The sequence below is a fragment of the Panthera tigris genome, chromosome E1 (assembly GCF_018350195.1).
Source record: "Panthera tigris isolate Pti1 chromosome E1, P.tigris_Pti1_mat1.1, whole genome shotgun sequence".
Lineage (NCBI taxonomy): Eukaryota > Metazoa > Chordata > Mammalia > Carnivora > Felidae > Panthera > Panthera tigris.
Window position 1 is genome coordinate 407,760 of NC_056673.1, and position 21,706 is coordinate 429,465.

Sequence of the window (21,706 nt, forward strand, 5' to 3'; positions counted from 1 at the left end):
ACTTGACAGATCACTAGCAGAATCACAGCAACGGGAGAGCAAAGTTCAGACTCCATTCTGCCACAAGCAGCCACCATGTGGACAGTTTCTGATGTAAGAGTAAGAGGGACCACATTCAAATCCCAGGCGCGTGTGCACTACCAGCACTTTGGGGCAACAAGTTTTAGAATTTTGGGGTCGGGGGGGGGGGGGGAGTCCCAAATGAAGTTCTCGAAGAAAACCGGCTGCAGTAAATCAAATCAAACAATTCTCACACTCAGCAATTACACATGTATGGGATTTTATAATGCTTCAGAGTGGGGAACAGACAGGTGTTTAGAAAAATCACTCTCTACTGTGTCTACATCCTCAACCATTTTACTTCTGCTTCAAAAAGGACCTGCAGAGTCCACAGAGGATGGGGCTACTCATAGGGATCCCTTCACTCTCTGCCAAAGCGTCTCTCCAAGCCCCACAGAGCAGAGACGCACCAATTCTCACAGAATTGTGTCCCATCTGATACCGTCTCGAGTTCTATCTCTTACAGGCCAACTACTACTTCCCAATCCCAACCTCACACCCAACATAGAGGAACCTGGGCCTGCCGCTAACACTGCACACGTTCACTTCATCATTTCCTGAAGCTGTTTTAGAAAACATGATATGAAATATGCTTATGCTCAAACATTAATAAAATCCAAGTGCACTATGTCAGTGACAGAATCTATATGTCAAACAGCAAAGCATTCACACCCCTGTAGTGCTTTGAGATCCACATAAGAACCTAGATAGAGCCCAATACATCCACTGCCACGGCCAAGGGATTTTCAAGTATAAGTCTGTTTGCATAAGGAATCAACCTGAGATTTTTCTAAACTGCATTTCTCTGGCATTCAGTATTATAACCTTCATTCAATACAATAAAAGCCAACAACTTGACAATTATTGGAAAAAAATTGTATTTTGGAAGAACTCACTACATAAGGTGACAGAATTCCAAAATCAAATTACATGAAAATATACATCGCAATTTCTTTGTACAATAAGTGAGAAAAAACCTGCAGTATAGAAGAGTAGAGGCAAAGAAACACGAAGGGCTCAGGAGAGGGGGACACGGGGTCAACAGCGTCTGTCCTCGCGAACCTGCAAGTGACGCAGAAAGCCTGCGCAGCGCACACCGTAATCCACCCGACCTTAACGGCAGGGAACTGGGGGGCAAAAGCAAAACCAAACCAGACTTCTGCACCATGTGGGGCAAATTTCAGTTAAGTTGGATTCTGAACTGACTCTTTTTAGTTCTCAGGGATAATGACTGAGTTCAAGAGCTCTCAACAGCCAAAACATGTTAGTTATTGCTACAACCAACCCAAGAGACGGTACAACTAGGGTACAAAAGGACAAAGCACCTGGTGATGACCACTCCTTTGAAAGTCATCATTAAAAATCAAGTAGTTGCTTATTCAGTATTTCAGTATTGGAACTAAATGATTTGAAAACTTTCTGGCAGATAGAAGAGATAAAAGCAAAGGGGAGTGTGTCAAAACAAAGAAGATACAAAAGTTTAGTAAGTGAAAAGAGTTTAATGAAGCCTCAATGGTTTAAAGGAAATTAAATGGAAACTTGTAATCCTAATTGTTTTTCATCTGACATGCTTTAAGGAGTCTTTTAAAACTGATAAGAAACAATGAATAGGGAAAGAAAACCTGCTAAAATCTTTTAGAATTTACACGATTCTTATTCTACTACAAGAAAGCATTATTTGGTACAAGGTGTATCTGTGGATGTACATGAATAGTATATATATTATCCGGATCATGTTGTGCTATGTACAGGTCTTTACAATTCTTCCTGAAGGTTAAAACAGTTCATTAGAATTCAAAATGCGTAATCATCTGTAAGTTGGCACTTGTCAGGCTCTTGTGTCAGCACTGATACTGGCATGTTCTATCGCAGCCCACTTGCAGCCAGTGTCTGCCAACTTGTTACGACAGAAGTCCAGCGATAGGTGGGTAGAGTGCAGGGAACCAGTGCCGTGTTTCTCAGTTGGAGACCCTACAACAAAGCAAAGAGCGTCACATGATGAATTTACAAATCACAAAAGAATTAACTGATTAGAAATTTTTATTTGTATTCTATTTCTTTGGAAACGAATTCTTCGTTTCATTTTAAGCTCACTTTTGTGCTCCTCCAACATGGCAGCCGCATATGGCCGTTTTATTTCAAGTTTAAATGACAGTAAATAAAATTTAAAATTCAGTTCAAGTGCTCAATATGGCTAGTGACTACCATACTGGATGACAGTACAGACACAGAAGATGTCTTTCCATCAGCATAGAAAGTCGTAGTATACTTCCCTAATTTAGATTGTTTTCAATATCCCAAATGTCTTTCAACTTATATTAATTACATCTGAAGTCAAACACTGAAGAACCACTTTCAAGCCAATTGATTTGGAAATTTGTGAATATTTAATATTCAGAGAAACAACTTAAGACCGCCACCCCTTTCAACCTGTTGAATTTGATCCAACCCTGCAGGTTCCATCCAAACCCATTTTGTCTGTGAAGCTGCCCCCAACGGCACATTCCTGTTATTTCGTCTCTGCCGGGCCCATGCCCTCCGTGAGCCTAGAAGAACCACATCTAAATGAAAACAACCATCTCACCCAGCACTTACGTGCCAAGCAAGTTTACAAACCTATCTCGTGCAATGTTCGTAATCACCAGATGAAGGAGTTTCCCCTATTTTATAGAGAAAAGTGAGACAAGGTCACACAGTTAATAAGGGGCAGGGCTTCCTGCTCATAAAGTTAGGAAAAGCAGCAGATTCAAGTTTTAAAAAAACAAGTCTAACGACTGGACTTTCCTTCAGTCGCCTTGTGCTCTGAGTACACAGGGAAGCAAGGGGAGGGAGCAGGGAGGATACCTATTCTTACTGGACCGGGTCAGCTGCTCCAGAAACCCGTGGACCTGTGCTGTCTGGCAAGCACAGTGCTGGGCATGAAGAGCCTGAATGGAAGATGACTGGAAATTCGAGGGTGTCATTTTAAACCCCTAACAAAGAAGCCAGGTGTACCGAAGTCACACCAGACCTGTGTCTTCTCAAGCCCCAAGTGAATTGATCGACCTCACAATCACCCACGTTTGACCGTACCCAAGCTCTGCTGTGGGCCCGCCCGCGGCCCCGCCTGTGCTCATTGCCTTAACCAAGACCACCTCCCGCAGGCCACTCCCGAAACGGGTAGATCACCCTCCCCAGCACACAGACACACAAACGGACACACGTGTTGTACTGGAAAATCTAAAGACGTCACTGAAACCAAGACTTGTGGTTACAGAACAGGTATCATAATTTTTTGGTGATGTTATCGCAATGTTTTTCCGAAGGCCAGACCACGCCCAACTTAGTCCCAGGCCAATTAATCCCTCAGAACTGACAGAGACCTGGGTGCAGAAATTCAGTAATTGTTCCCCTAGGACGTGACCAAGAAATTTCAAGACCACGAAAGAATCCTTTAAAAATGGTTTCTGTGCAAGGTTTTAAAAAGAAAAAGGCTCCACGGGGGACCGACTGCTCTGAGTCAGTAAACACCTGAAATCAGGCAATCGGGTCATTCACGAGAGCCCAGTTTTAACAGCACAGACTTCTTCAGCAGAAACAGAAGAATGTATTCCCCGCCCCCCCTGAATAAAATATATTCTAAAGAGACAAAAAGCCTCAGCACAGAAAAGCAAGTCTGTTGATGGCGCTCCAAACAGATGGGGCCAATTCCATAAGCAAATTTCACTTCCAACTGAAACTGTATCTGCTTGTTAAAATCACACACGTTTTATATTAACTGAAATTGTATCAATTGTATGTCTCTATGAAATCACTTAAGTATCTGTTTTTTACCTCAAAACTTAGTATTACTCCCGATTTTTAACCTACAAATCTGGAGATGGTTCACCTCCAAAGGACATAACTGTCTCATTCTATTTATTTCTGAAATGAGAATCAAATCAGGGCACCTGGGTGGCTCAGCTGGTTGAGCATCTGGCTCTTCGTTTCAGCTCAGGTCAAGATCTCATGGTTCGTGGGTTCAAGCCCCAAGCGGGACTCCGTGCTGATGGTGCGGAGCCTGTTTGGGATTCTCCCTCTTCCTCTTCCTCTTCCTCTCTCTCTCTCTCTCTACCCCTCCCTGCTGCAAGCACGCATGCGCTCTCATTCTCTCTCCCTCTCTCAAAATAAATAAAACATTAAAAATCATTTTTTAAAAAGTCTAAGAAGTACGAATCAGACAGGCGTGCTTCCAAATAACAAACACTTCTGATGTTGAGGAAGGTAATAAAAATAATTCCTCACTCAGGAATCAACGTTCCAATAATCTCAGCCACTCTTCACTGAAAGCCGACCATGAGGGAAATGGCCTGTGTCGGGAAGTTTCCCACTACCGTTCACACAGATGCCCCGACGTCCCCCAGCCCCACTCTTCCTCCGGCAGCCACCCGGTGTCCTGCTAGACAGCAGCACCCCTCACAGGGCCACTTTCTTCTCGTGCTGTGGCACTGCTGGCCGCCCACCCCCCCTTCCTTTCTGAGGATGCAGCACCTCCCACCGCCTGGCTCTCCTCCTGGGACCAACCAGCCCTCGGGCTTCCGTTTCTTCCTTCTGCCTCCCCCCCACCCCCACCTCGTCTCTACCCTGGAGACCGCCCATCTCAGCAGGAGCCCTATGCCGACCTCTGTCCTCCACAATCAACATGAGTCATGTGTCTGACTGGCCAGATGAACAGGATAATTCACCTATGGTGCTCCACATTTATCCCAACACCTCCCAAGAGAACACCACCTTTGTAAATGGCAGGAAACCGACAAGTATTCATTAACAAGAACTGAAATGAGCTCAGGGTCACCTGTTCTTGGTGTTACCTCTCATTTCAAGATACAAATCTTAATCCTTAACAATAAGCAACTGTTAAAAAGAAAGCTGATCTATATTATCATGTTGATAGATACAAATCACACTGAACTAACAAAATATCAAAAGGCCACGTGATTTTTAAAAAGTGTAGAACATACACCATGTGTATGCTTGTGTTATATGCGCAGACACACATCAGCGTGTGCACATGGTGTGTCGGGGGCAGTCGGATTTCTGAAGATTAAGCTACTGCCAGTGGTCACCTCTGGGAACAGAACTGGGGCCACCACCGGAAAGGGAGAGAGGCTTCTGTGTTGCAGACTCTGTCCCTGACGTTTGGGGACAGGAGTGAGGAGGGAGGAGGGAGGAGGGAGGAGGGAGGAGGGAGGAGGGAGGAGGGAGGAGGGAGGAGGGAGGAGGGAGGAGGGAGGAGGACAGCGATAAAGAGGCAGGCAGGCAGCAGCAGGCTGAGGAGGGACGGCGACAGAGCCGTGGCACGCACGGGCGAGGAAGAAGACCCTACCGGAGGTATGACCAACGGTGTCCAACGACACAGAGATCAAGACGCAAAACTATACTAAGCCTGTGGATGTGGCTGTGTCATCAGTTTAGTTTACTGTGGGGAGGACAGAAGATGAGCCAAACGTGCCTGGAAACAGACGGTTAGGGGGCAAAGGCAAAGGCTTCTGCTTCCCAGCCCCCTCTTCCTTCCCAAAGTGAAGTACCACTGAGAATGTTGCGACTTTTAATGTATTTCTTCAAGTCTCTGCTTTAAAAAAGCTCTCCCTCTGCCGCACAGCTGTGAACGGACAGTGTCTGTGCTAACTCATGGGAGCAGCGCCACACTCGATGTTTCTGCAAATTGCTTTTCCTACTCAAGACCATCTCTGAGATCTCACCATGTGTCTATAGTGCAGTTAGTTGCTGGATAACGTTCCAGTGTATCAACCCTAACTGATCAATCCTTGCTGATGGGCCTTTTAAAAATCACGCACAGCGCTGTGCCTTACCTTCAGGTCTCCTTGTACACACGTCCCAGACTTTCTCCAACCCGACTAGATACTACCAACTTGTTCCCCAGTGCTGACACAACTTCACTCGTGCCGGCATTCAAGTACACCCGGCGTGTCCCCAAACCCTTACCAACACTTGCGTCTCTCGGACAGTTTGATTTTTGACAACCTGATTGAGGAAACGTCATCTCCCTGTAGCTCTGTATTTCTGATTACAAATTCAGGTATGTTTCACATGCATGACAACCAGCTTGCTTCCCGCTCGTGTTTATTATTTATGCAAATCCTTTTCCTTGGTGCTGTTTTTCTTGCGGATTTGCACAAGCTGGTGTAGGTGCTAGATCAAATCCTGAAGATCAGAATATAGAGCGATCTCTTTCCAGTCCACGGTTTTGTCTTATCATAATATTTAAGTTTTCAGTTTTGACATAGTCAGATTTACTGATTTTTCCTTCTCCAGGTGTGTTTTTTGTGCCTAATAAACACTTCTCTACCTTGCTATTCTCCTTTATCTTGTTCTGTAATGGTTTTGTTTCTCATACTTCTATCTTCTGTTTTCGGACTTATTGGAGATGGCCTGGTCTCCCCCCACCGCAGTTAACAAAGGTCGCTGCAGACCGCCTGCAACAACGAGAGTGCCCTGGAGCAGTGTGCCACAGTGCAACAGTGTACAGGAGCCCCTGTAGATCGGGCCACCTTACCGCAACCCAAGAGATCAGAACGGCTCACCATGGCAGAAGCCTTCATTTTAAGAAGCCCCGGGTGAGATGTGGGGGCTGGTCCTTCAATGACCTGAATGTGGTCCGCTTGGGGTGATCACTTACTCCAGACGCGGTCTCAGTAAGCAGTGGGGAGACAGAATGCATCACTCACAGAGCCACACAGACGCCTATCGGTGAGAAAGGACTCTGGACCCGCACACGCACGCCTGCGGCCACGCAAAGGCAGCAGGGCTCCTGCATCGTGCTGGGTTGTACAACGCCCAGAGTCGTGCGTCAGGACCCCTAGGAGATGGGTTCGGAGGCAGGGGTTTATTTGTACGAGGTTTACTGGGAAGTGCTTCCAAACACAAGAGTGAAAGAAACGGGATTAAGCAGAAGGAGAAATGAACTAACGGGTCAGCACGCAGGTGGAACGAAGGCCTTAGTCAATCCCGCACCGGAACAGCCTCTTGGAGCATTCCCAAACCGAGAGAAGAGAGCCCGTGTTCCGAGCCCTCACCCCAACCTGTCACTGGACGCGGGTAACCCCAGGAAAGGGACTAACTAACTTGAGCAATTCACCTCCTTTGGTGGAGGGCAACCACCCACGCTCTACACCCAGCACACCTGCCCCTACCCTCACCCGTTCCCTCCCACGAAGCCACCACCACAACGCGAGCAGACCCACGGAGAGGTCCCCGTGGCAGAGAACCTGAGGGAGGGCTCCATCCGACGGCCAGTGAGGAACAGAACCCTGCAGCAACCACCTGAGTGAACCTGGAGGCAGGTCCACCCGCCACGGGTGAGGTTCCGGGTGAGGGCGGTGCCACACCAGCACCTTGCCTGCAGTACGGTGAGGGACCCGGGGCCAGAAGGCCCAGCTAAGTCACACGCAGATCCCCACGCTCTAGAAGCTAGGAGACGGCAAATGTTGTTGGAAGCCACAAAATTTGAGACGATTTGTAACAGAGCACCAGAGAACTACAACAATCCCACCAGCCCTAGCACGGAACACAAGGACTGGCTCTTCCTGTCCGGTGGTGCAGAACGCGGCCACGCCGCTCCTCGGGCTGGAGGACTCGCTTCTCCCCGCTGCCTCTCTCCCTCCCGTCACGCACCTGAACCGGCAGACAGGGAAGGCCACTGAGGTCTTCACAGAGGACAAGGCATAACCACCAAGGAGAAGCAACATAAAGAGACAAGTACTTCATGGTTCCAGTAACAAGAGGGCATCACGGCAGTCAAACTCCTAGACACACACGGCGGAACAGTGGCCGCCAGGGCTGGGGGGACCAGAGAGTCGTCCTCCAGGGAGCGCGGACCTCCAGTGACTTCCAGGGACGCGGGATGAAGAAGCCCTAGAGGGCCCGCCGTACAACGGTGCGCATACAAGGAACACTGAAACGCATGTAAAAACTGCTAACAGGGCAAACTTACATGGCTTTCGCCATCATTTTTAAAAAGTGAAATAAAGTCTGGGTCAAGTTCTTGGACAGTAATATTTCCGTTTTTAGAAAATACAAGTCACGGATTTGGATGTGACTTTTAAAAATCCAATTTTCAAATGATGTCACTATCAGCGTAATCCAGGTGGAGGACTGGGCTCAGGTCCCGACCAGCATGTACCGTAGGCGACAAGGGGAGCCAGAGAACACTCATCGGTGAGGCGCTGCCAGGCTTCGGGGGGTTGGGGGTGGGGGTGGGGGTGGGCCCTGTCGCCAGAAGCAGCAAAGTGAACAGGAAACACGTTCCAGACCCCGGACGTGGAGACCAGCTCACTCCCGGCTGGCCCTCAGGCACCTGCTGCGTGACCGGGAAGAAGGTCTCAGAGAGCAGACACCCAGGGACAAAGAGGGAGACGGCACGACTGGGAACCCCTAACTGACGGCACCTGGGACCAGGCACTTGAGTGCTGGGTTGGCAGGTCCGCCTGAAGGACACGTGCATCAGTGTCTCCCAAACAGCGTCTCTGCCCACCGCCAGCCCAAGGGTCCTCCTGACGAGCTCCAAAGTGACAACAAAACACAAGTCCCTTTATTCCGTTCTTATCAACGAAAGACACACACCTCAAGGGTTACAACTTTTTTACACAAAAGCCTGAGCTTAAACGGTAAGGTAAGAAGTTAGGGAGCGTAACTACAATTCCTCATTCATAAAAGCGGTGTAGTAATTTTATTAAAACTCTGCTCTATCGGGGCACCTGAGAGGCTCAGACGGTTCAGAGTCTGACTCTTGACTTCAGCTCAGGATGTTATCTCACAGTTTGTGGGACCGAGCCCCCTGTCAGGCTCCCCCCTGACAGCATAGAGCCTGCTTATTCTCTCTCTCTCCCTCTCTCTACCCCCTCCCCGCTCACGTGCTCGCCCTACCAAGGGCTGCAGCTGCCCTGGCCTCTGCAACAGTGCAAAGCCATTACCACCTGCGTGAATGCACCTGGAGGACCCGCAACATTTAACAAGGGTGTTTTGTCACCGACGTGTGAACAGTGCTGACCTGTGTTGGTCAAGATTTCCAGTTATTGCTTCCTTCCTCTTTAACTCTAAGCTCTCAGTTTAGTGTCCTCATTCACAGGAGTTCACACTGTTTTTCAACTAACCTATTCTTTACAATGAGGCATTTTGATTCAACGTATTTTCTGCCTCCATGTTCTTGATAAATGAACTTTAGTCTTGGTACGTATACTTTAAAACACATGTGTATGTTACAATCCACTATAAATTAACTCTAATCCCACCAGCGAAGAATAAGTAATCCTGTTAGAAAATTTGTGACACATCATTACTATTTACTTAACTAATTGGCAATATACTACCAAGGTAAATATAATAAAACTCGCGGTCATTTCTTGCATTTACGGAGAACTGTTTACGAGACGAAATCATGTTGTGCTTGGGCTTCAGTGCCTGCAATTTTTTGTCGTTGTCCAACTCTTCTGTGCCTGAGAAACAGTGCGGGTGAGCGACCCCTAAAGACACGATCACACCCACGGAAGCACCAGTCAATGAGCGGAGCCGAAGACAGACACGGTGGGGACACAAGCACATGCATGAAGTACAAGCAGGAGAGGTGCCCGATCCCGGGAGACTGAGACAGCAGGCCCTGAGCAAGAACTTGATTTAAGGCGGTGGAAATCAAAGGCCAAACAGGAGAAAAGTAGGACCCCCCGAGGAGACAGGAGAGAAGGTCAGGTACAATGGTAACGAAATTAGGACAGGATTATTAACAAAACATAAGCAACACAGCATGAACAAACAGGAGGAAAACAGGAATAACTTGAAGACTGCAAGTTCACTGCTGTTCCTGGTGGTAACGGCAAGAAGTAAGGCTGACTGTCAGCATTTCAGGTTATTACAAGGAGATCCGAAAGACAGAGGAGTCTTTTCAAAAGCTAGGGATTATCAAACATGGAACCAGAACAAGCGGTGGGTCCACTCCGCTTCACTTCTGATTTGTAGCTTTGCGTTTGATGCATTTCATTGTGAAAATAATAAATAGAAATTAAGACAATGTGATGCTCGTTCAGGGATAAGACAAGCCAGCCAATAAAACACAAAAAGGTCGGACACACACCAACACATACCTGGAAGTGTAATCTCCTAGCACGACTGCCCCAGAGCGTCAGTGGTGAAAGGGCTGGCCAACGATGGATGCAGCCAGCGGATTTACCCTGGGTTGGCGGGGGCAGGGGTGGGGGGCGAGCAGAGCTGAACTCCAGCCTCCCACCACACACCAATCACTTTCAGGGGATTGAACACGCGTGTCAAAGGCAAGATTATAAAAGCTTTTACAGGACAAGACACAATGGGAGCTGTCTGATTGATGGCAGAGGAGAAACTAGACCCCAAAAAGGAAAATCCGTACAGGAACACAGGAGAGGTCGAATCCAACTGCATTAAGAGCATCTGTTCATCCACAGACACCACGAACAAAGGGCACTTTGTACGAATCGAGAACCTAAAGGAACAACAGCCCAGAGACAGGAGTTTCCTCTGTGGCACCGGCCACGCGTACCAGAGCAAGGGCTCGCACCGCACCCTTCCAGACGGAACACTTCGCAGAGGTCCGTGAAGATCAAACGCTTGGGGGGGGGGGGGGGGGGTGGATACGGAGTGAATGGAACCCTGACCCCTGCCAAAAGAGTATGAACAGGTGCAGCACTTGGGGACAATCTGGCATTCTCTAGTCCAATGATGGGCACACACCCGCCAGTCAGCAAGCACACTCCCACGCACCCGCCCCAGAGAGGCTCTCAGCACGGACGTGCGCCACGCTCCCTGTGACGGCCGACACAAAGTGAAACCAACAAACGAGAACCCTCTCCCCAAAGGACGACACAACTGCAAGGAGCACACAGGGCAGACAGGCCCTTTACCGAGCGAGCCCCACACAACAGACGAAAACCAGACGAGTCTAGCTACACCCGACACAGACAAATTTCAAGAATATAATGCGGAGCAAGAAAAGTCACAGAAGAACGTGCGTGTTGCATGGTAATCCCACGTGCACAGAGCAACGTTATACAGTGCGTTGCCCAGGGTAACACAAACATGACGAAATTACAAAGAAAGGCAACGGTACATGTGAACTGGAGGACAGAAGAGAAGACTGGGGCAGAAGAGGGGTACAGGGAGCGCAAGAGGTTCTGACACAGTCCTCTTTCGTCAGGTAGGTGGAGCGTTCCAGGTCATTCTTCACACGCCACATTTCATAAGCAACTTTACCACCCCAACATTTAATTAAAAAAGAAACCGCTTAACGGGAATGTCACGCGTTTGGTCAACTGTCTACATGTGGCCTCTTCTACCGTGGACCCTTACTGGATGTAAGGTAAGCCTGTGGACAGACAGCACACAATAAAAGGAAACTTTTCCTACTGGCCCTAGCAGTAACGAACAGGGAGATTCAGACTGATTAAGACAAAGAAGGTAGATGTTTAATGGTCTTGGCAGTTTCTTATAAAATACGCTCTCTCTGTAAAAAAAAAAAAAAAAATTAAGAAATGAACACTTCAGTCATCCTTTAAGATACACAAACCTCAGGGCCCAGCAGTGCTCAGGACGGAAGAAAGGACCCGCAGCACATACGTGATCACGTCACCACCGGTGGAAAGAAAGAAAGCTAACACAGAGCATCTAGAAAACAGCGGGGCCTGCTGAAGCAAAGCCCAAGCAGGCTACACGGTCTCTGACCACGGGGCTCCCCACTAAACACGAAGCCAATGAGAACGGGCGACTCAAATTCCCAAACCACACAATTTCCAACAGCGTATGTGCCATGTGTAACAAAGCAACAGGGGGGTAGGATTTTACGATGAACTTACCCTGAAGTAAGTGAAGTCACAGCTGTTGAATAAATGTCACTCAAAAGCAGTCTCTTGGCTTTTTCTTACACAGCGGGCAACTTTCCTTTTGAATTCTCCATTTCTGTCTTCCCTCCATTCTTTCTATAGACACAAAGTAGCATTTAGTGACTTAACGCCAGCAAGTTCTTATCTCAAATGCGAGTTTTCATCTTGAATGCAACACTTTGGCAACATGTACACCTTTAAGATGTTAAAAAGCCGATAAGGCAGAGGAATCGTCAGAAACCACTCCCGCCAGGCACTCCCTCCGTCGGAACCGCCAGTCACCTCACAGGCAGGTCTCCTGGAGGAAGGAGACATCCGGGGAGGACGGACCGGTTTGTCCACTGGGACAGGCAGCTGCGACCTACAGGCAAGCTACTCAGAATCACTGGGAAGGCTGCCTGCCGCCCCCGGAAGGTTCCACCCCAGGTAGAGAAGCGGGGCGCTGCACGCTGGGTGGGGGGCGGGGGGGGGGGGGTGACAATGAGACACAAGTGGCACCAGCAGGGTCTCCCGTGAAAATTGAGCTGCTTTTATCTAGCATGTAAATAGCAGAAAATTCTCACCAAAATGCCCAGCCTTTTTCTTTTTAGATCTCATTCCTTTAGTCACGGCAAAGACGAGAAATCTTCAACCCTTGCCCTCCTCAGGAAGCCAGTTATTAGAATAACTTAGGTGACAAACCACACACAGACGTGTAGAGACCTGGATGTGTCTGAAGTACTTGTGGATAAAATGTCACAAAACCTGTAAACGCTTTGGCATCAAGTTTTAAGTAAAAGATAGAGAAGAGCAATTCCAGGCGAGAGGAAGTTCAGGCTCAAGGAACAAGAATCTCCTCAAAAGAGCAGGGAGCTGAGAGAACGGAGGCTGGGGGTAGGGGGCCTGGGTGAGGAGGTCACAGGTGGAAAGGCCCGGAGACACTACGGTGACACACAACTGCACGAGGGTGGCTTCCCGCCAGAGGACGGGCTGGTGTGTGACGGGCCCCAAGCCACTGCGGAAGCCACCCCAGCCACACTGAGGACGAGCACACAGGTCACCTGTGTCCTCTCTGCATCGTATTCACGGAGAGCCTGTGCATCCACCAGAGCAGGGAGCACAGCGCCCATGTCTTTCCTCTCCTGACGCCCTCCTGAAACGATCAGACTGGAATCTGTGTGAGGCACAGACTCTCCACGTCAAAGAAATGGCAAGAGAGTCATCCACGTGGGTGGGAACTTTTTCTGGAAGACCAAAAGTACACGGCAGAGTAAGAAACGTGCCGCAGAGAGAAAGCACAGCCCCGAGAAGTCTCCCTGCAACCAGAGCAGAGGAGGGGAAGGGCCGACTGAACAGAGGGCACAGGTTAGACACGTCCGGCCCGAGAAGAGTCGGTAAGACGCGGGATGAAAACAGAGACGTGGCATCTTCCTCCCACTATACCCAAAATGCTAATACTCTCCTGAAATACGGCCAACTGTGATACCTACACTTTACGTGCTAGAATCAGGGCCCCTCGCGTGGGTACCAGGACTGAAAGTAACGGCCTCTTCACGTTCGAGGTCGGGGTCAGGCCGGTGCCCGCAGACCCGCAAGCTGCCGCTCCCACCAGAGCCCAGGCTCCCAGATGCAGGAGAAACACAAGAGAAAACCTGGGCCTCCGAGAAAGAGACTTCAGAATTTAACTTTACAAACACTTCTAATTAGAACTCGTGCGAGACCGAACAACTATTAGCTCATTAAACAGCGACACCGCCACAGTGAGGAAGGAGGTGGCGGAAGTCGCCATCCGCAGGCGCCCCGACGAAACAAGGACCGACGTAGGCGGCAGCCGCGAGCCCAAACAGGGAAGGAGTGTACTTTGTGGCTCGGCTGCACTCACATGAAGAATTAATTAAAAAACGGAAGGAGTGCGATACGCAGGGAAGTTCTCAACGTGGTGAAAATGGGAAACTTCCCAAACTGACATCCTACAGGCGCAAATCGACCACGGGAGCCCCTCCGCCACAGGCGACCGCGTCCGTCGTGGCGCAGATGGCCCCCCTTCTGTCGTGACATCACAGGGTCAACAGCAGAAGCCTCCGACCGCGTCACACCCCTCCCATCCTCACGAGGAGGGCAGGTACGGGCCACTGAGACACGGGAGAGCCCACAGTCACATGACTTTTATAACTGCCCTACTTTATCATCAGCAACCACTGGAAGTCTCTCACTGAGCCTAATTCATAAATCAAACTTTATCGTGTGTGTATGTATATAGGACAAAAAAATAATACATATAAGGGTTCAGTACTTATCCCTGGTTCCAGGCATCCGCCGGGGGTCTTGGAACGTACCTCTCACCGACAAGGGGGACAACTGTACAGAAACAGAAAATCTTACACCTTACACAACAATGTGATATTTTAAACACCAAGAATCAGAAAAAAACCTAAAGGAACAGGGAGAAAAAGAAAGGAAAGGTCACCCGCAAGTGGTGAAGAGTCAGCCTCGCATCAACTCCCTCGTCAGCAACAATAAATGATAAAAGACAAATTCTGTAGAAGTCTGAACTTGTCCCCCAGAACTCCACAAACTGTCACTTACGAATAGGGCCCAGACGAAAACACTCGCAGGCAGGTAAGGACCAGATGTTAATTCTCACAAAGCCTTTCTGAAACATGAGTCTCAGATGAAGCACCACAGGAAGGAGTCAAGCAAGAAACAAGGAACAGGACGCAGAAACAGATGATCCTGCCCAGAAGAGCAGGCAGGCTGCGTGCAGCGGTCTGAGCCCACCCCTGATCCAGGAGCCAAAGGTGGAGGGTCCAGGAGAGGGGTCTCCAAGAAAAATGTGGTTTTCCTGGAACAGGTACCGTCGAGTGAGAGGTCAGAGAAGCAAACTAACAAAAAACACGAAAATGGCAAAGCAAATACGGAAGTCTGCCTGAACATGTGGACGAGAAAGTTCTGGTTTAGATACAAGACAACCGACTGCTTAAATCATAAAAAGAAGCCGTGGGTTTCAAGACGTGAACGGGACAGATGGCACACGACCTGTGGGGCTCAGATCAGAGGTCACACTGGCGTGTGGAGCCCTGGGGGGGGAAGGCCTGCTTCCACCCTGACAGTCACACTGGCTTCGAGGCGATGACTCTCCTTCCTCAGTAGGTCCCCCCGTTTCAGGACGCAGCTGCTTTGAAGGGTTACTAACGTTTGCATATTCATGCTTTCAGGTATTTGCTCTTAATTATTAATTTTATCTTTACGAAGATTAAAATAAAATTTGTCAGTTCTCATTTTATTCGAAAGAGTTACAGCTGAGCATGAATCAAACAATTCCCTCTCAAAATGATTCCACGGGATTTTTTAAAAACACAGCTCTCCCTTCTCCCTCACCATCTCCTGCACCGCTCAGACTGAAACTTGGCTACATAAAAGGCTGAGACGGGGGTACGCGAGTGGCTCAGTCAGTTAGCATCAGACTCTTGATTCTGGCTCAGGTCATGATCTCACGGTTTGTGAGTCTGAGCCCGCGTCACACTCTGCACTGAATGCGGAACCTGCTTGGGATTCTCTCTGCCCCTCCCCTGCTCACACGCTCTCTTGAAATATAAACTTAAAAAAAAAAAAAAAAAAAGGCTAGGACAGTTTTCTGCCAGTTTTTACTTCAATTTGGTTACTAAATTCAGAAAGTCAAAGCCATACATTTGAAAGGGCTTATGGATGTGGTGTCTCCCTGCATATGCATATACCTTGCCCAAGTTTTTCTATAGGTTTGAAGTAACCCAAGAAAAAAGGTGAATTTAATCTCCTGGCTTCGATACATATTAACAAAAGTTCCAAGAACAAAAATTAGAACCAAAGGCTTTCCCAAGGACAGCAGAAGGCTGAGGAACTAGACTATTCTAGGAGACTAGCAAAAACATGAACACAAAATAAAATGTGGTCTCCCAGATTTAAAAAAAAAAAAAAAAAGAGCAGGTATAAAGAACCATGTTAGGAACTGTGCGTTATGAGCTGCGTATGCATCCAACAGTCCTTATCGATGAAGACACCTGTGCTGTGCTTGCGAGAAAGCACCCTGAATTCTCAGGGGACGCCACTGAGGTGCTTACGCGTGGAGAGTTAGGGCATCTGTAAAGTGTCCCAAACAGTTTAGGGAAAAAAATGTTGTAAAACCTCCACAACTAGTGAATCCAGGCAAAGAGTGTTTACTTAACTAATGCAACTTTTGTAGATCTGAAAAATTTAAAAATAAAAGCCCAGGAATAATAATATAGACTTTAGTAGGGACTTGATAATAAATTTTCTTAAGTATGACAGTAATATTACAGCCAAGTAAGACAGTATCCTCATTCTTAAAAGATGCAGGTTCAAGTGCGTAAGAGGTAAAACTTAGCTATATCTGTAACTTAGTTTTGTACAGATTCAGGAGAAAAATAAATGTACATGAACAGAGTGCAGAGACACACACACACACACGCAGGGGGCGGCTGTGATCGAGTTTAATGAACGGGGGGGAGGTGTGTGCGTGACCGCCTTACCGCAGCATCCACGTTGGCAGGGGAGTCTCCATTCGGGTCTGCCAGCATGGAAATGACACTGATCATGATGGTTTCCACAGTGTGAATAGGGAGCCAGCGTTCCTCTGGCTTTTCGTAACCGTATTTGTCTTCGCCGGGCTCATGAAGAATGGAGATGCATACATCGCCATTTTTATCGACTGCAAAATTAGAGGGTAAGAGTCCTGTTTAAGGTATTGAAAACAACGTGGTTACACATAAAGTGCCGATTATAGGAGTGACCCGGACTCCCACAGTCCGCTATAAACGCTGAACACATACAGACGATTTCCAAAATGGAACCCGCTAACTTGTTAGGAAGACCACAGATTTTTACCAAATAGGATCCATTTGACAAAACAACAGAAATAGAAGCAAAACTTCAAGATACCTGGCAGAGAGGTGGTGTCCAGCATTTATATGCAGTAAATACCATCAATCTGTTCTTTTTTTGTATAAAGTATATGATTGAAATACCAGAACCGAGTCTGTATAATTTCCTAGATTCCCCACTAACTTACTGATTGAAATTGGTGACAAACATCCAGAGACATTCCTACGAACCTCATAATACACTTTTTAAATCACATAAAAGCAAAATCCCATCTTCAAGGAAAGGAGTGAACTCAGATTTGCAAAAGAACATGTCCTATCACCAGTGGAAATTCATCAATATAAAATGACAGTCATGACGCCATCTTTTCTATGAAACGAAGATTTAAAATGCAAGTCACAAAGTAATTCCCGACCCACACAAAGGTGCAGTTCTAACCCACCAGCTCACTTAGATCACACAAACACTCATTAGTAAACCTACCAAAATCATCACTCATGTTTTACAGAGTAATTTTCTCCACTGAAAAATAATAAAATAAATAAAATAAAATAAAATAAAATAAAATAAAATAAAATAAAATAAAATAAAATAAAACTATACTTACTGGGAAAATGCTGGAAATCACAGAAAAATACAAGAATTCTTGGCATAACAAGTTTTTCAACCAAATTTCCAAATCCCGTAAGTAACCAATGGCAACATGTAGATCTCTTTCATTCCTAACTTCCTGCCTAAAGTCTAAGAAATGTGTGATGGGTATGATTTTAAAGCTTACTTTCCATCCCCTACCTTGGGAAGCACTTCCCATGTTGTTACAAACTCGGGGCCCTCACACTGCCACACTCGGACAAACGTGTCTGGAATGCGGCCGTGACCATGGGTGCGTGCCGGGCCAGGCCGGGGCTTTCACACCTCGTCTGGGGGCTTTTCTACAGTCAGGGCTCCCCAGATAAGAATTTTTTTCCAAGTCACTGTCTTCGAACACAGAGTATGAAATGCCTCTATAAAACTCTATCAGTGACAATCAATTGAATCATTTTCCTTCTTTTGAAGATTACTGTTACGATCTAGCACCTTTACATTTTTAAACTTGGGTCACTTCATTTTAACAATAGTTTAATTTTCTTTTTCCTTAATGAAAAGATTTTAGGCTTCATACCTGTTACCAAATTACATTTTAAAACGTGAAATACAGGTGAAACATAGCTCGGTTTTTCTAGATGATTCTGGGGGTGACGTTTTTCCACGGGCAGAAAACACACGTCTCCTCCAGTGCAATGACCCCTCTGACCCTTTACCCACCTAGTTTCTTCGGCCAAACTGCTTCATTTTCCCCGCGCCAAGCTGTGCCGCTAAAGCTCTGCCCTCTTCCTTCAAGACCCGATGACGACCTCGTCGCTCTCACTGGCACAAGGCTTCGTTTACAAGCCCCAGCCACTCGACTTTTTGTCCATTTGGAGTTTTGGTCCGCCTTTTTCTAACTCAACTCTCCACACAAAGCCACTAAGTGAGCCCCAGCCACGTGCACCCTCCCAGCCACCCCGTCCCTTAAAGCCGCGAGTCTGGAATGACCAAACCCGCTTGACCCTAGCCCTCCCCACCTCCCTCCCCCTCTCTCCCCCTCCCTCCTTTCCTCCCTCCCTCTCCCTCCCTCCCTCCCTCCCTTTCTCTCCCTCTCCCTCTCTCTCATCCCCTCACTGGAGAAGGCAGGCTTCTGCCCCTTATCAGGATGCCATGACTGCTCACCAGGTGACCAGAACCACATTCTCCTGGATGCTTTCAAAGTCACCCATGCTGGGCCACAACTACGGACACGTTCGCCCCGCTTCGGCCTCCGTGACTCACTTTTTGCCACAGGCTCGTGAACTCCTCTCCCCTTCCAGCCTCCCTTAGCCTGACTTCTGATGCCATCCCACTCTCCAACACGTGCCACCTTTTTCATGGGGAGATTAACCCATTCTTTACACCGCAAGGTTACCCCTCACCTCTGTCCCCACGCTTTACTGATTTGTAACTGACGGATAACTCCATGCAAGACAAGGTAACGTCACGACGTTACTATCATCTCGATGCCGATAACTTCCAAGGCCCTACACTCACTGCCGAGCTTTGGATGGGCCACTTTCACCCGACCCTCTAGGTGGACACGGCAAGTAGATCTCAAGAAAAACCAACCCAAATGGAATGCATCTAAGCCGTAGGAAGCTAATTTTTACCTCAGAAGAATGCTTAGAACAGCGTTATGCAGCTACAATTCACACAGCCGAGGTGCACAACTTAACAGTCTCCGGCATGTTTCCAAAGTTGTGTGACCATCAGCCCAGAAAGAAGCCGCACGCTGACCAGCAATCGCTCCCCATTCCCTCCCATCCTTCCCCCGAGCCCCCTGCAACCACTACCCTAGCCGTCTCTCCCTCTCTAGACGTGCCGAGTCTGGACGGTCCGGCGTAAATGGAATCACACACTCCGTGGCCTTCTGTGGCGGGCTTCGTTCACTCAGCGTTTCCAAGGTTCCTCCGTGTTGCAGCACGAGCCGGTGCGTCATCCCACGACGTGGACATGTTACAGGCTGGTTTTGTCCTCGTCGACCGACAGACACTGGGCTGTTCCCGCTTTCTGCCCTTAATGAACAATGCTGCCATGCACACTCAAGCCTCAGTGTCTCGTGGACATACTCCCACCGTTCTTGGTTCTACATCCAGGAACGGAATCACACGGCCGTGAACGAGGTGGCCACGTCGAACCTTCTGAGGAACACCAGACTAGTCTGTTTTCCAAAGCGGCTGCCCTTCGCGTTCTCGCCAGGAGTACACGAGGCTTGAAATTCTCGCCGTCCTCACTGACGCTGGTTTCTCATCTGCCTTTCCGAGTCCAGCCATCCCAGCAGCTGTAAAGTACCTCTGTGTGGTTCTGATCCTGTGGTTACTTTGTATGTGGCCCACCGATTCCAAACCCTGACCTCACAATCACCACCCACCCACAACTCCATTTTCCCTCCTTGAACCACTGTCAGTTCAAGCTTTCACGGTCTCTCGCGGGAAGCACTGACAAAATCATCTGCACGTCTCCCGAAGATCAGTCTGGCTCCCCTCCCAACCCTTCCTCCACGGACGCTATCCTTCCCTCCGGATCACGCAGTCACGATGAACCTACCGAACAGCTTTAAAGCACCATCATTTAAGGAGGACCCAAAGTCTAAAGAAAAAAGGTTAAGCCAGGCATGCACACACTCAAAATCCTGTTAGGAATCACATTCTCTAGGGGCACCTGGGTGGCTCAGTCGCTTGAGTGTCCGACTTCGGCTCAGGTCACAATCTCACGGTTGGTGGGTTCAGGCCCCGTGTTGGGCTCCGTGCTGACAGCTCGGAGCCTGGAGTCTGCTTCATATTCTGTGTCTCCCTCTCTCTCTGACCCTCCCCCTTTCGCACTCTGTCTCTTGAAAATAAATAAATGTAAAAAAAAAAAAAAATTTTTTTTTAAAAATCACATTCTCTAGTGCAGGCTTCTGTGGGGGGGGGGGGGGGGGGGGGCGCTCAGCTGCTTAAGTGTCCGATTCTTGGTTTTGGCTCAGGTCATGTTCTCGTGGTTCATGAGTTGAAGCCCCGTAGCAGGCTCTGCGCTGAAAGCAGGTTCTCAATCTCTCTCTCTCTCCCTCTCTCTCCCTCTCTCTCTCTGCCCCTACCCACCTTGTGCTCGCTCGTGCTCTCTCAAAAAAAAAAAATAAATAAACATTAAAAAAAATCAAAAAATAAAAAAAAAGAAGAAAAAAAAAAGCACCACATCTCTAGGAAGCACCCCCTGACCCCTCTACCTGCAACAACACGGTCCTCTCCGTGTCTCCCTTCTCGCAGGAGGGCCCGCGGCTCGCGCACCACCTCCAGCTCCGGTGCCAGCCTGGCCCCACCTGGTTCCACAGGGCTCCTCGCACCTCCCCAGCCGCTCTCTGGCACCTTCCTGGCACCTTCTGTCCCCACCCCTGCCATCCCCGCCCACATCCTCAGGTGCCCTCCTTCAAAGTCCCTCCTCTCTCCAGTCACGTTTCGATCGTCTCGCTAACTCCTCCCCCTCGTGGCCCCAAAATGAAGTCTCTTCCATCTGAAACACGCGCGTCAACGGCTGCCCTCTTAGACCACTGGGCCGTGGCTCTCCTCCGGCTCACAAGTCCCGCGTGCTGCCTGTGTGTGCTCTCACGGGGAAACCGAGGCTCGGAGAGGTTTCACCTGCGACCACACAGCTAATCTGTGGTGGAGCCGACACTCGGAGCTTGGCTGCGTCTTCTCTGGAAACGGGTGCAAGGAGACTGCCCGTTACGCCAAATAATCCAAGTGAAGGAAAGAGACACTGGCAGACCCAGACGCCAGGAAGGAAGCAGCGAGGCACCAACACAACAGGGGGCGGACGCTGTCGCTTCGCGCATCCACACGCCCGGCGGGGCCCCCTCTGGCACATTCCACCACCGACGTGGTGACGCGTCCCGTGCTCACCGCCTCCTCAGACGTGATGAAATACAGCGGCCCCCTCGGTTCCTGCAAGGTTTCCGTCGGCCACCCCGAGTCTCTCCCAAGAGAGACTCCCGCCCGTTTCTCAAGCCACTGGATGTGAGTCCACGCTCCAGACCCCTGGAGTAACGCCTTCGTTTATTCATTCATTTCTGCTCACAGACTTTTGCTTAGACTAACCTAGGAGTTTCTCTTCCTGGTGACGCAAAGTCCCAGGACAAGCAGACGGGCACAGTCGTCAGAAATGAAAACCCGACAACTTAGAGAAGACACACCCGCCAGCTCCATCACCAAAACGAGGCCAAGTTCAGGGGAGGCGGTGTGCAAACATACTTTACCCGGCCCAACCTCTGGCTTGCAAAGTGGATTTTAAATGGTAACACATCTTTGGGTAGAAAAGCCAAT

At 48.7% G+C, this 21,706-nt stretch overlaps 1 protein-coding gene across 2 annotated transcripts in view; it reads right to left on the bottom strand.

Moving 5' to 3' along the window:
• Positions 1-918: 918 nt before the first annotated feature.
• UBE2G1 (ubiquitin conjugating enzyme E2 G1) overlaps positions 919-21,706 on the bottom strand; it is a 103,750-nt gene continuing 82,962 nt past the window's right edge. For both annotated transcript variants that reach the window (XM_042967726.1, XM_042967725.1), the window contains exons 4-6: positions 16,448-16,626; positions 11,916-12,038; positions 919-2,031 (exon numbers count right to left, since the gene is read on the bottom strand). In XM_042967726.1, coding sequence (XP_042823660.1) covers positions 11,952-12,038; positions 16,448-16,626 — 266 coding nt within the window. In that variant the 3' untranslated portion in view covers positions 919-2,031; positions 11,916-11,951. The remainder of the gene's footprint in view (positions 2,032-11,915; positions 12,039-16,447; positions 16,627-21,706) is intronic.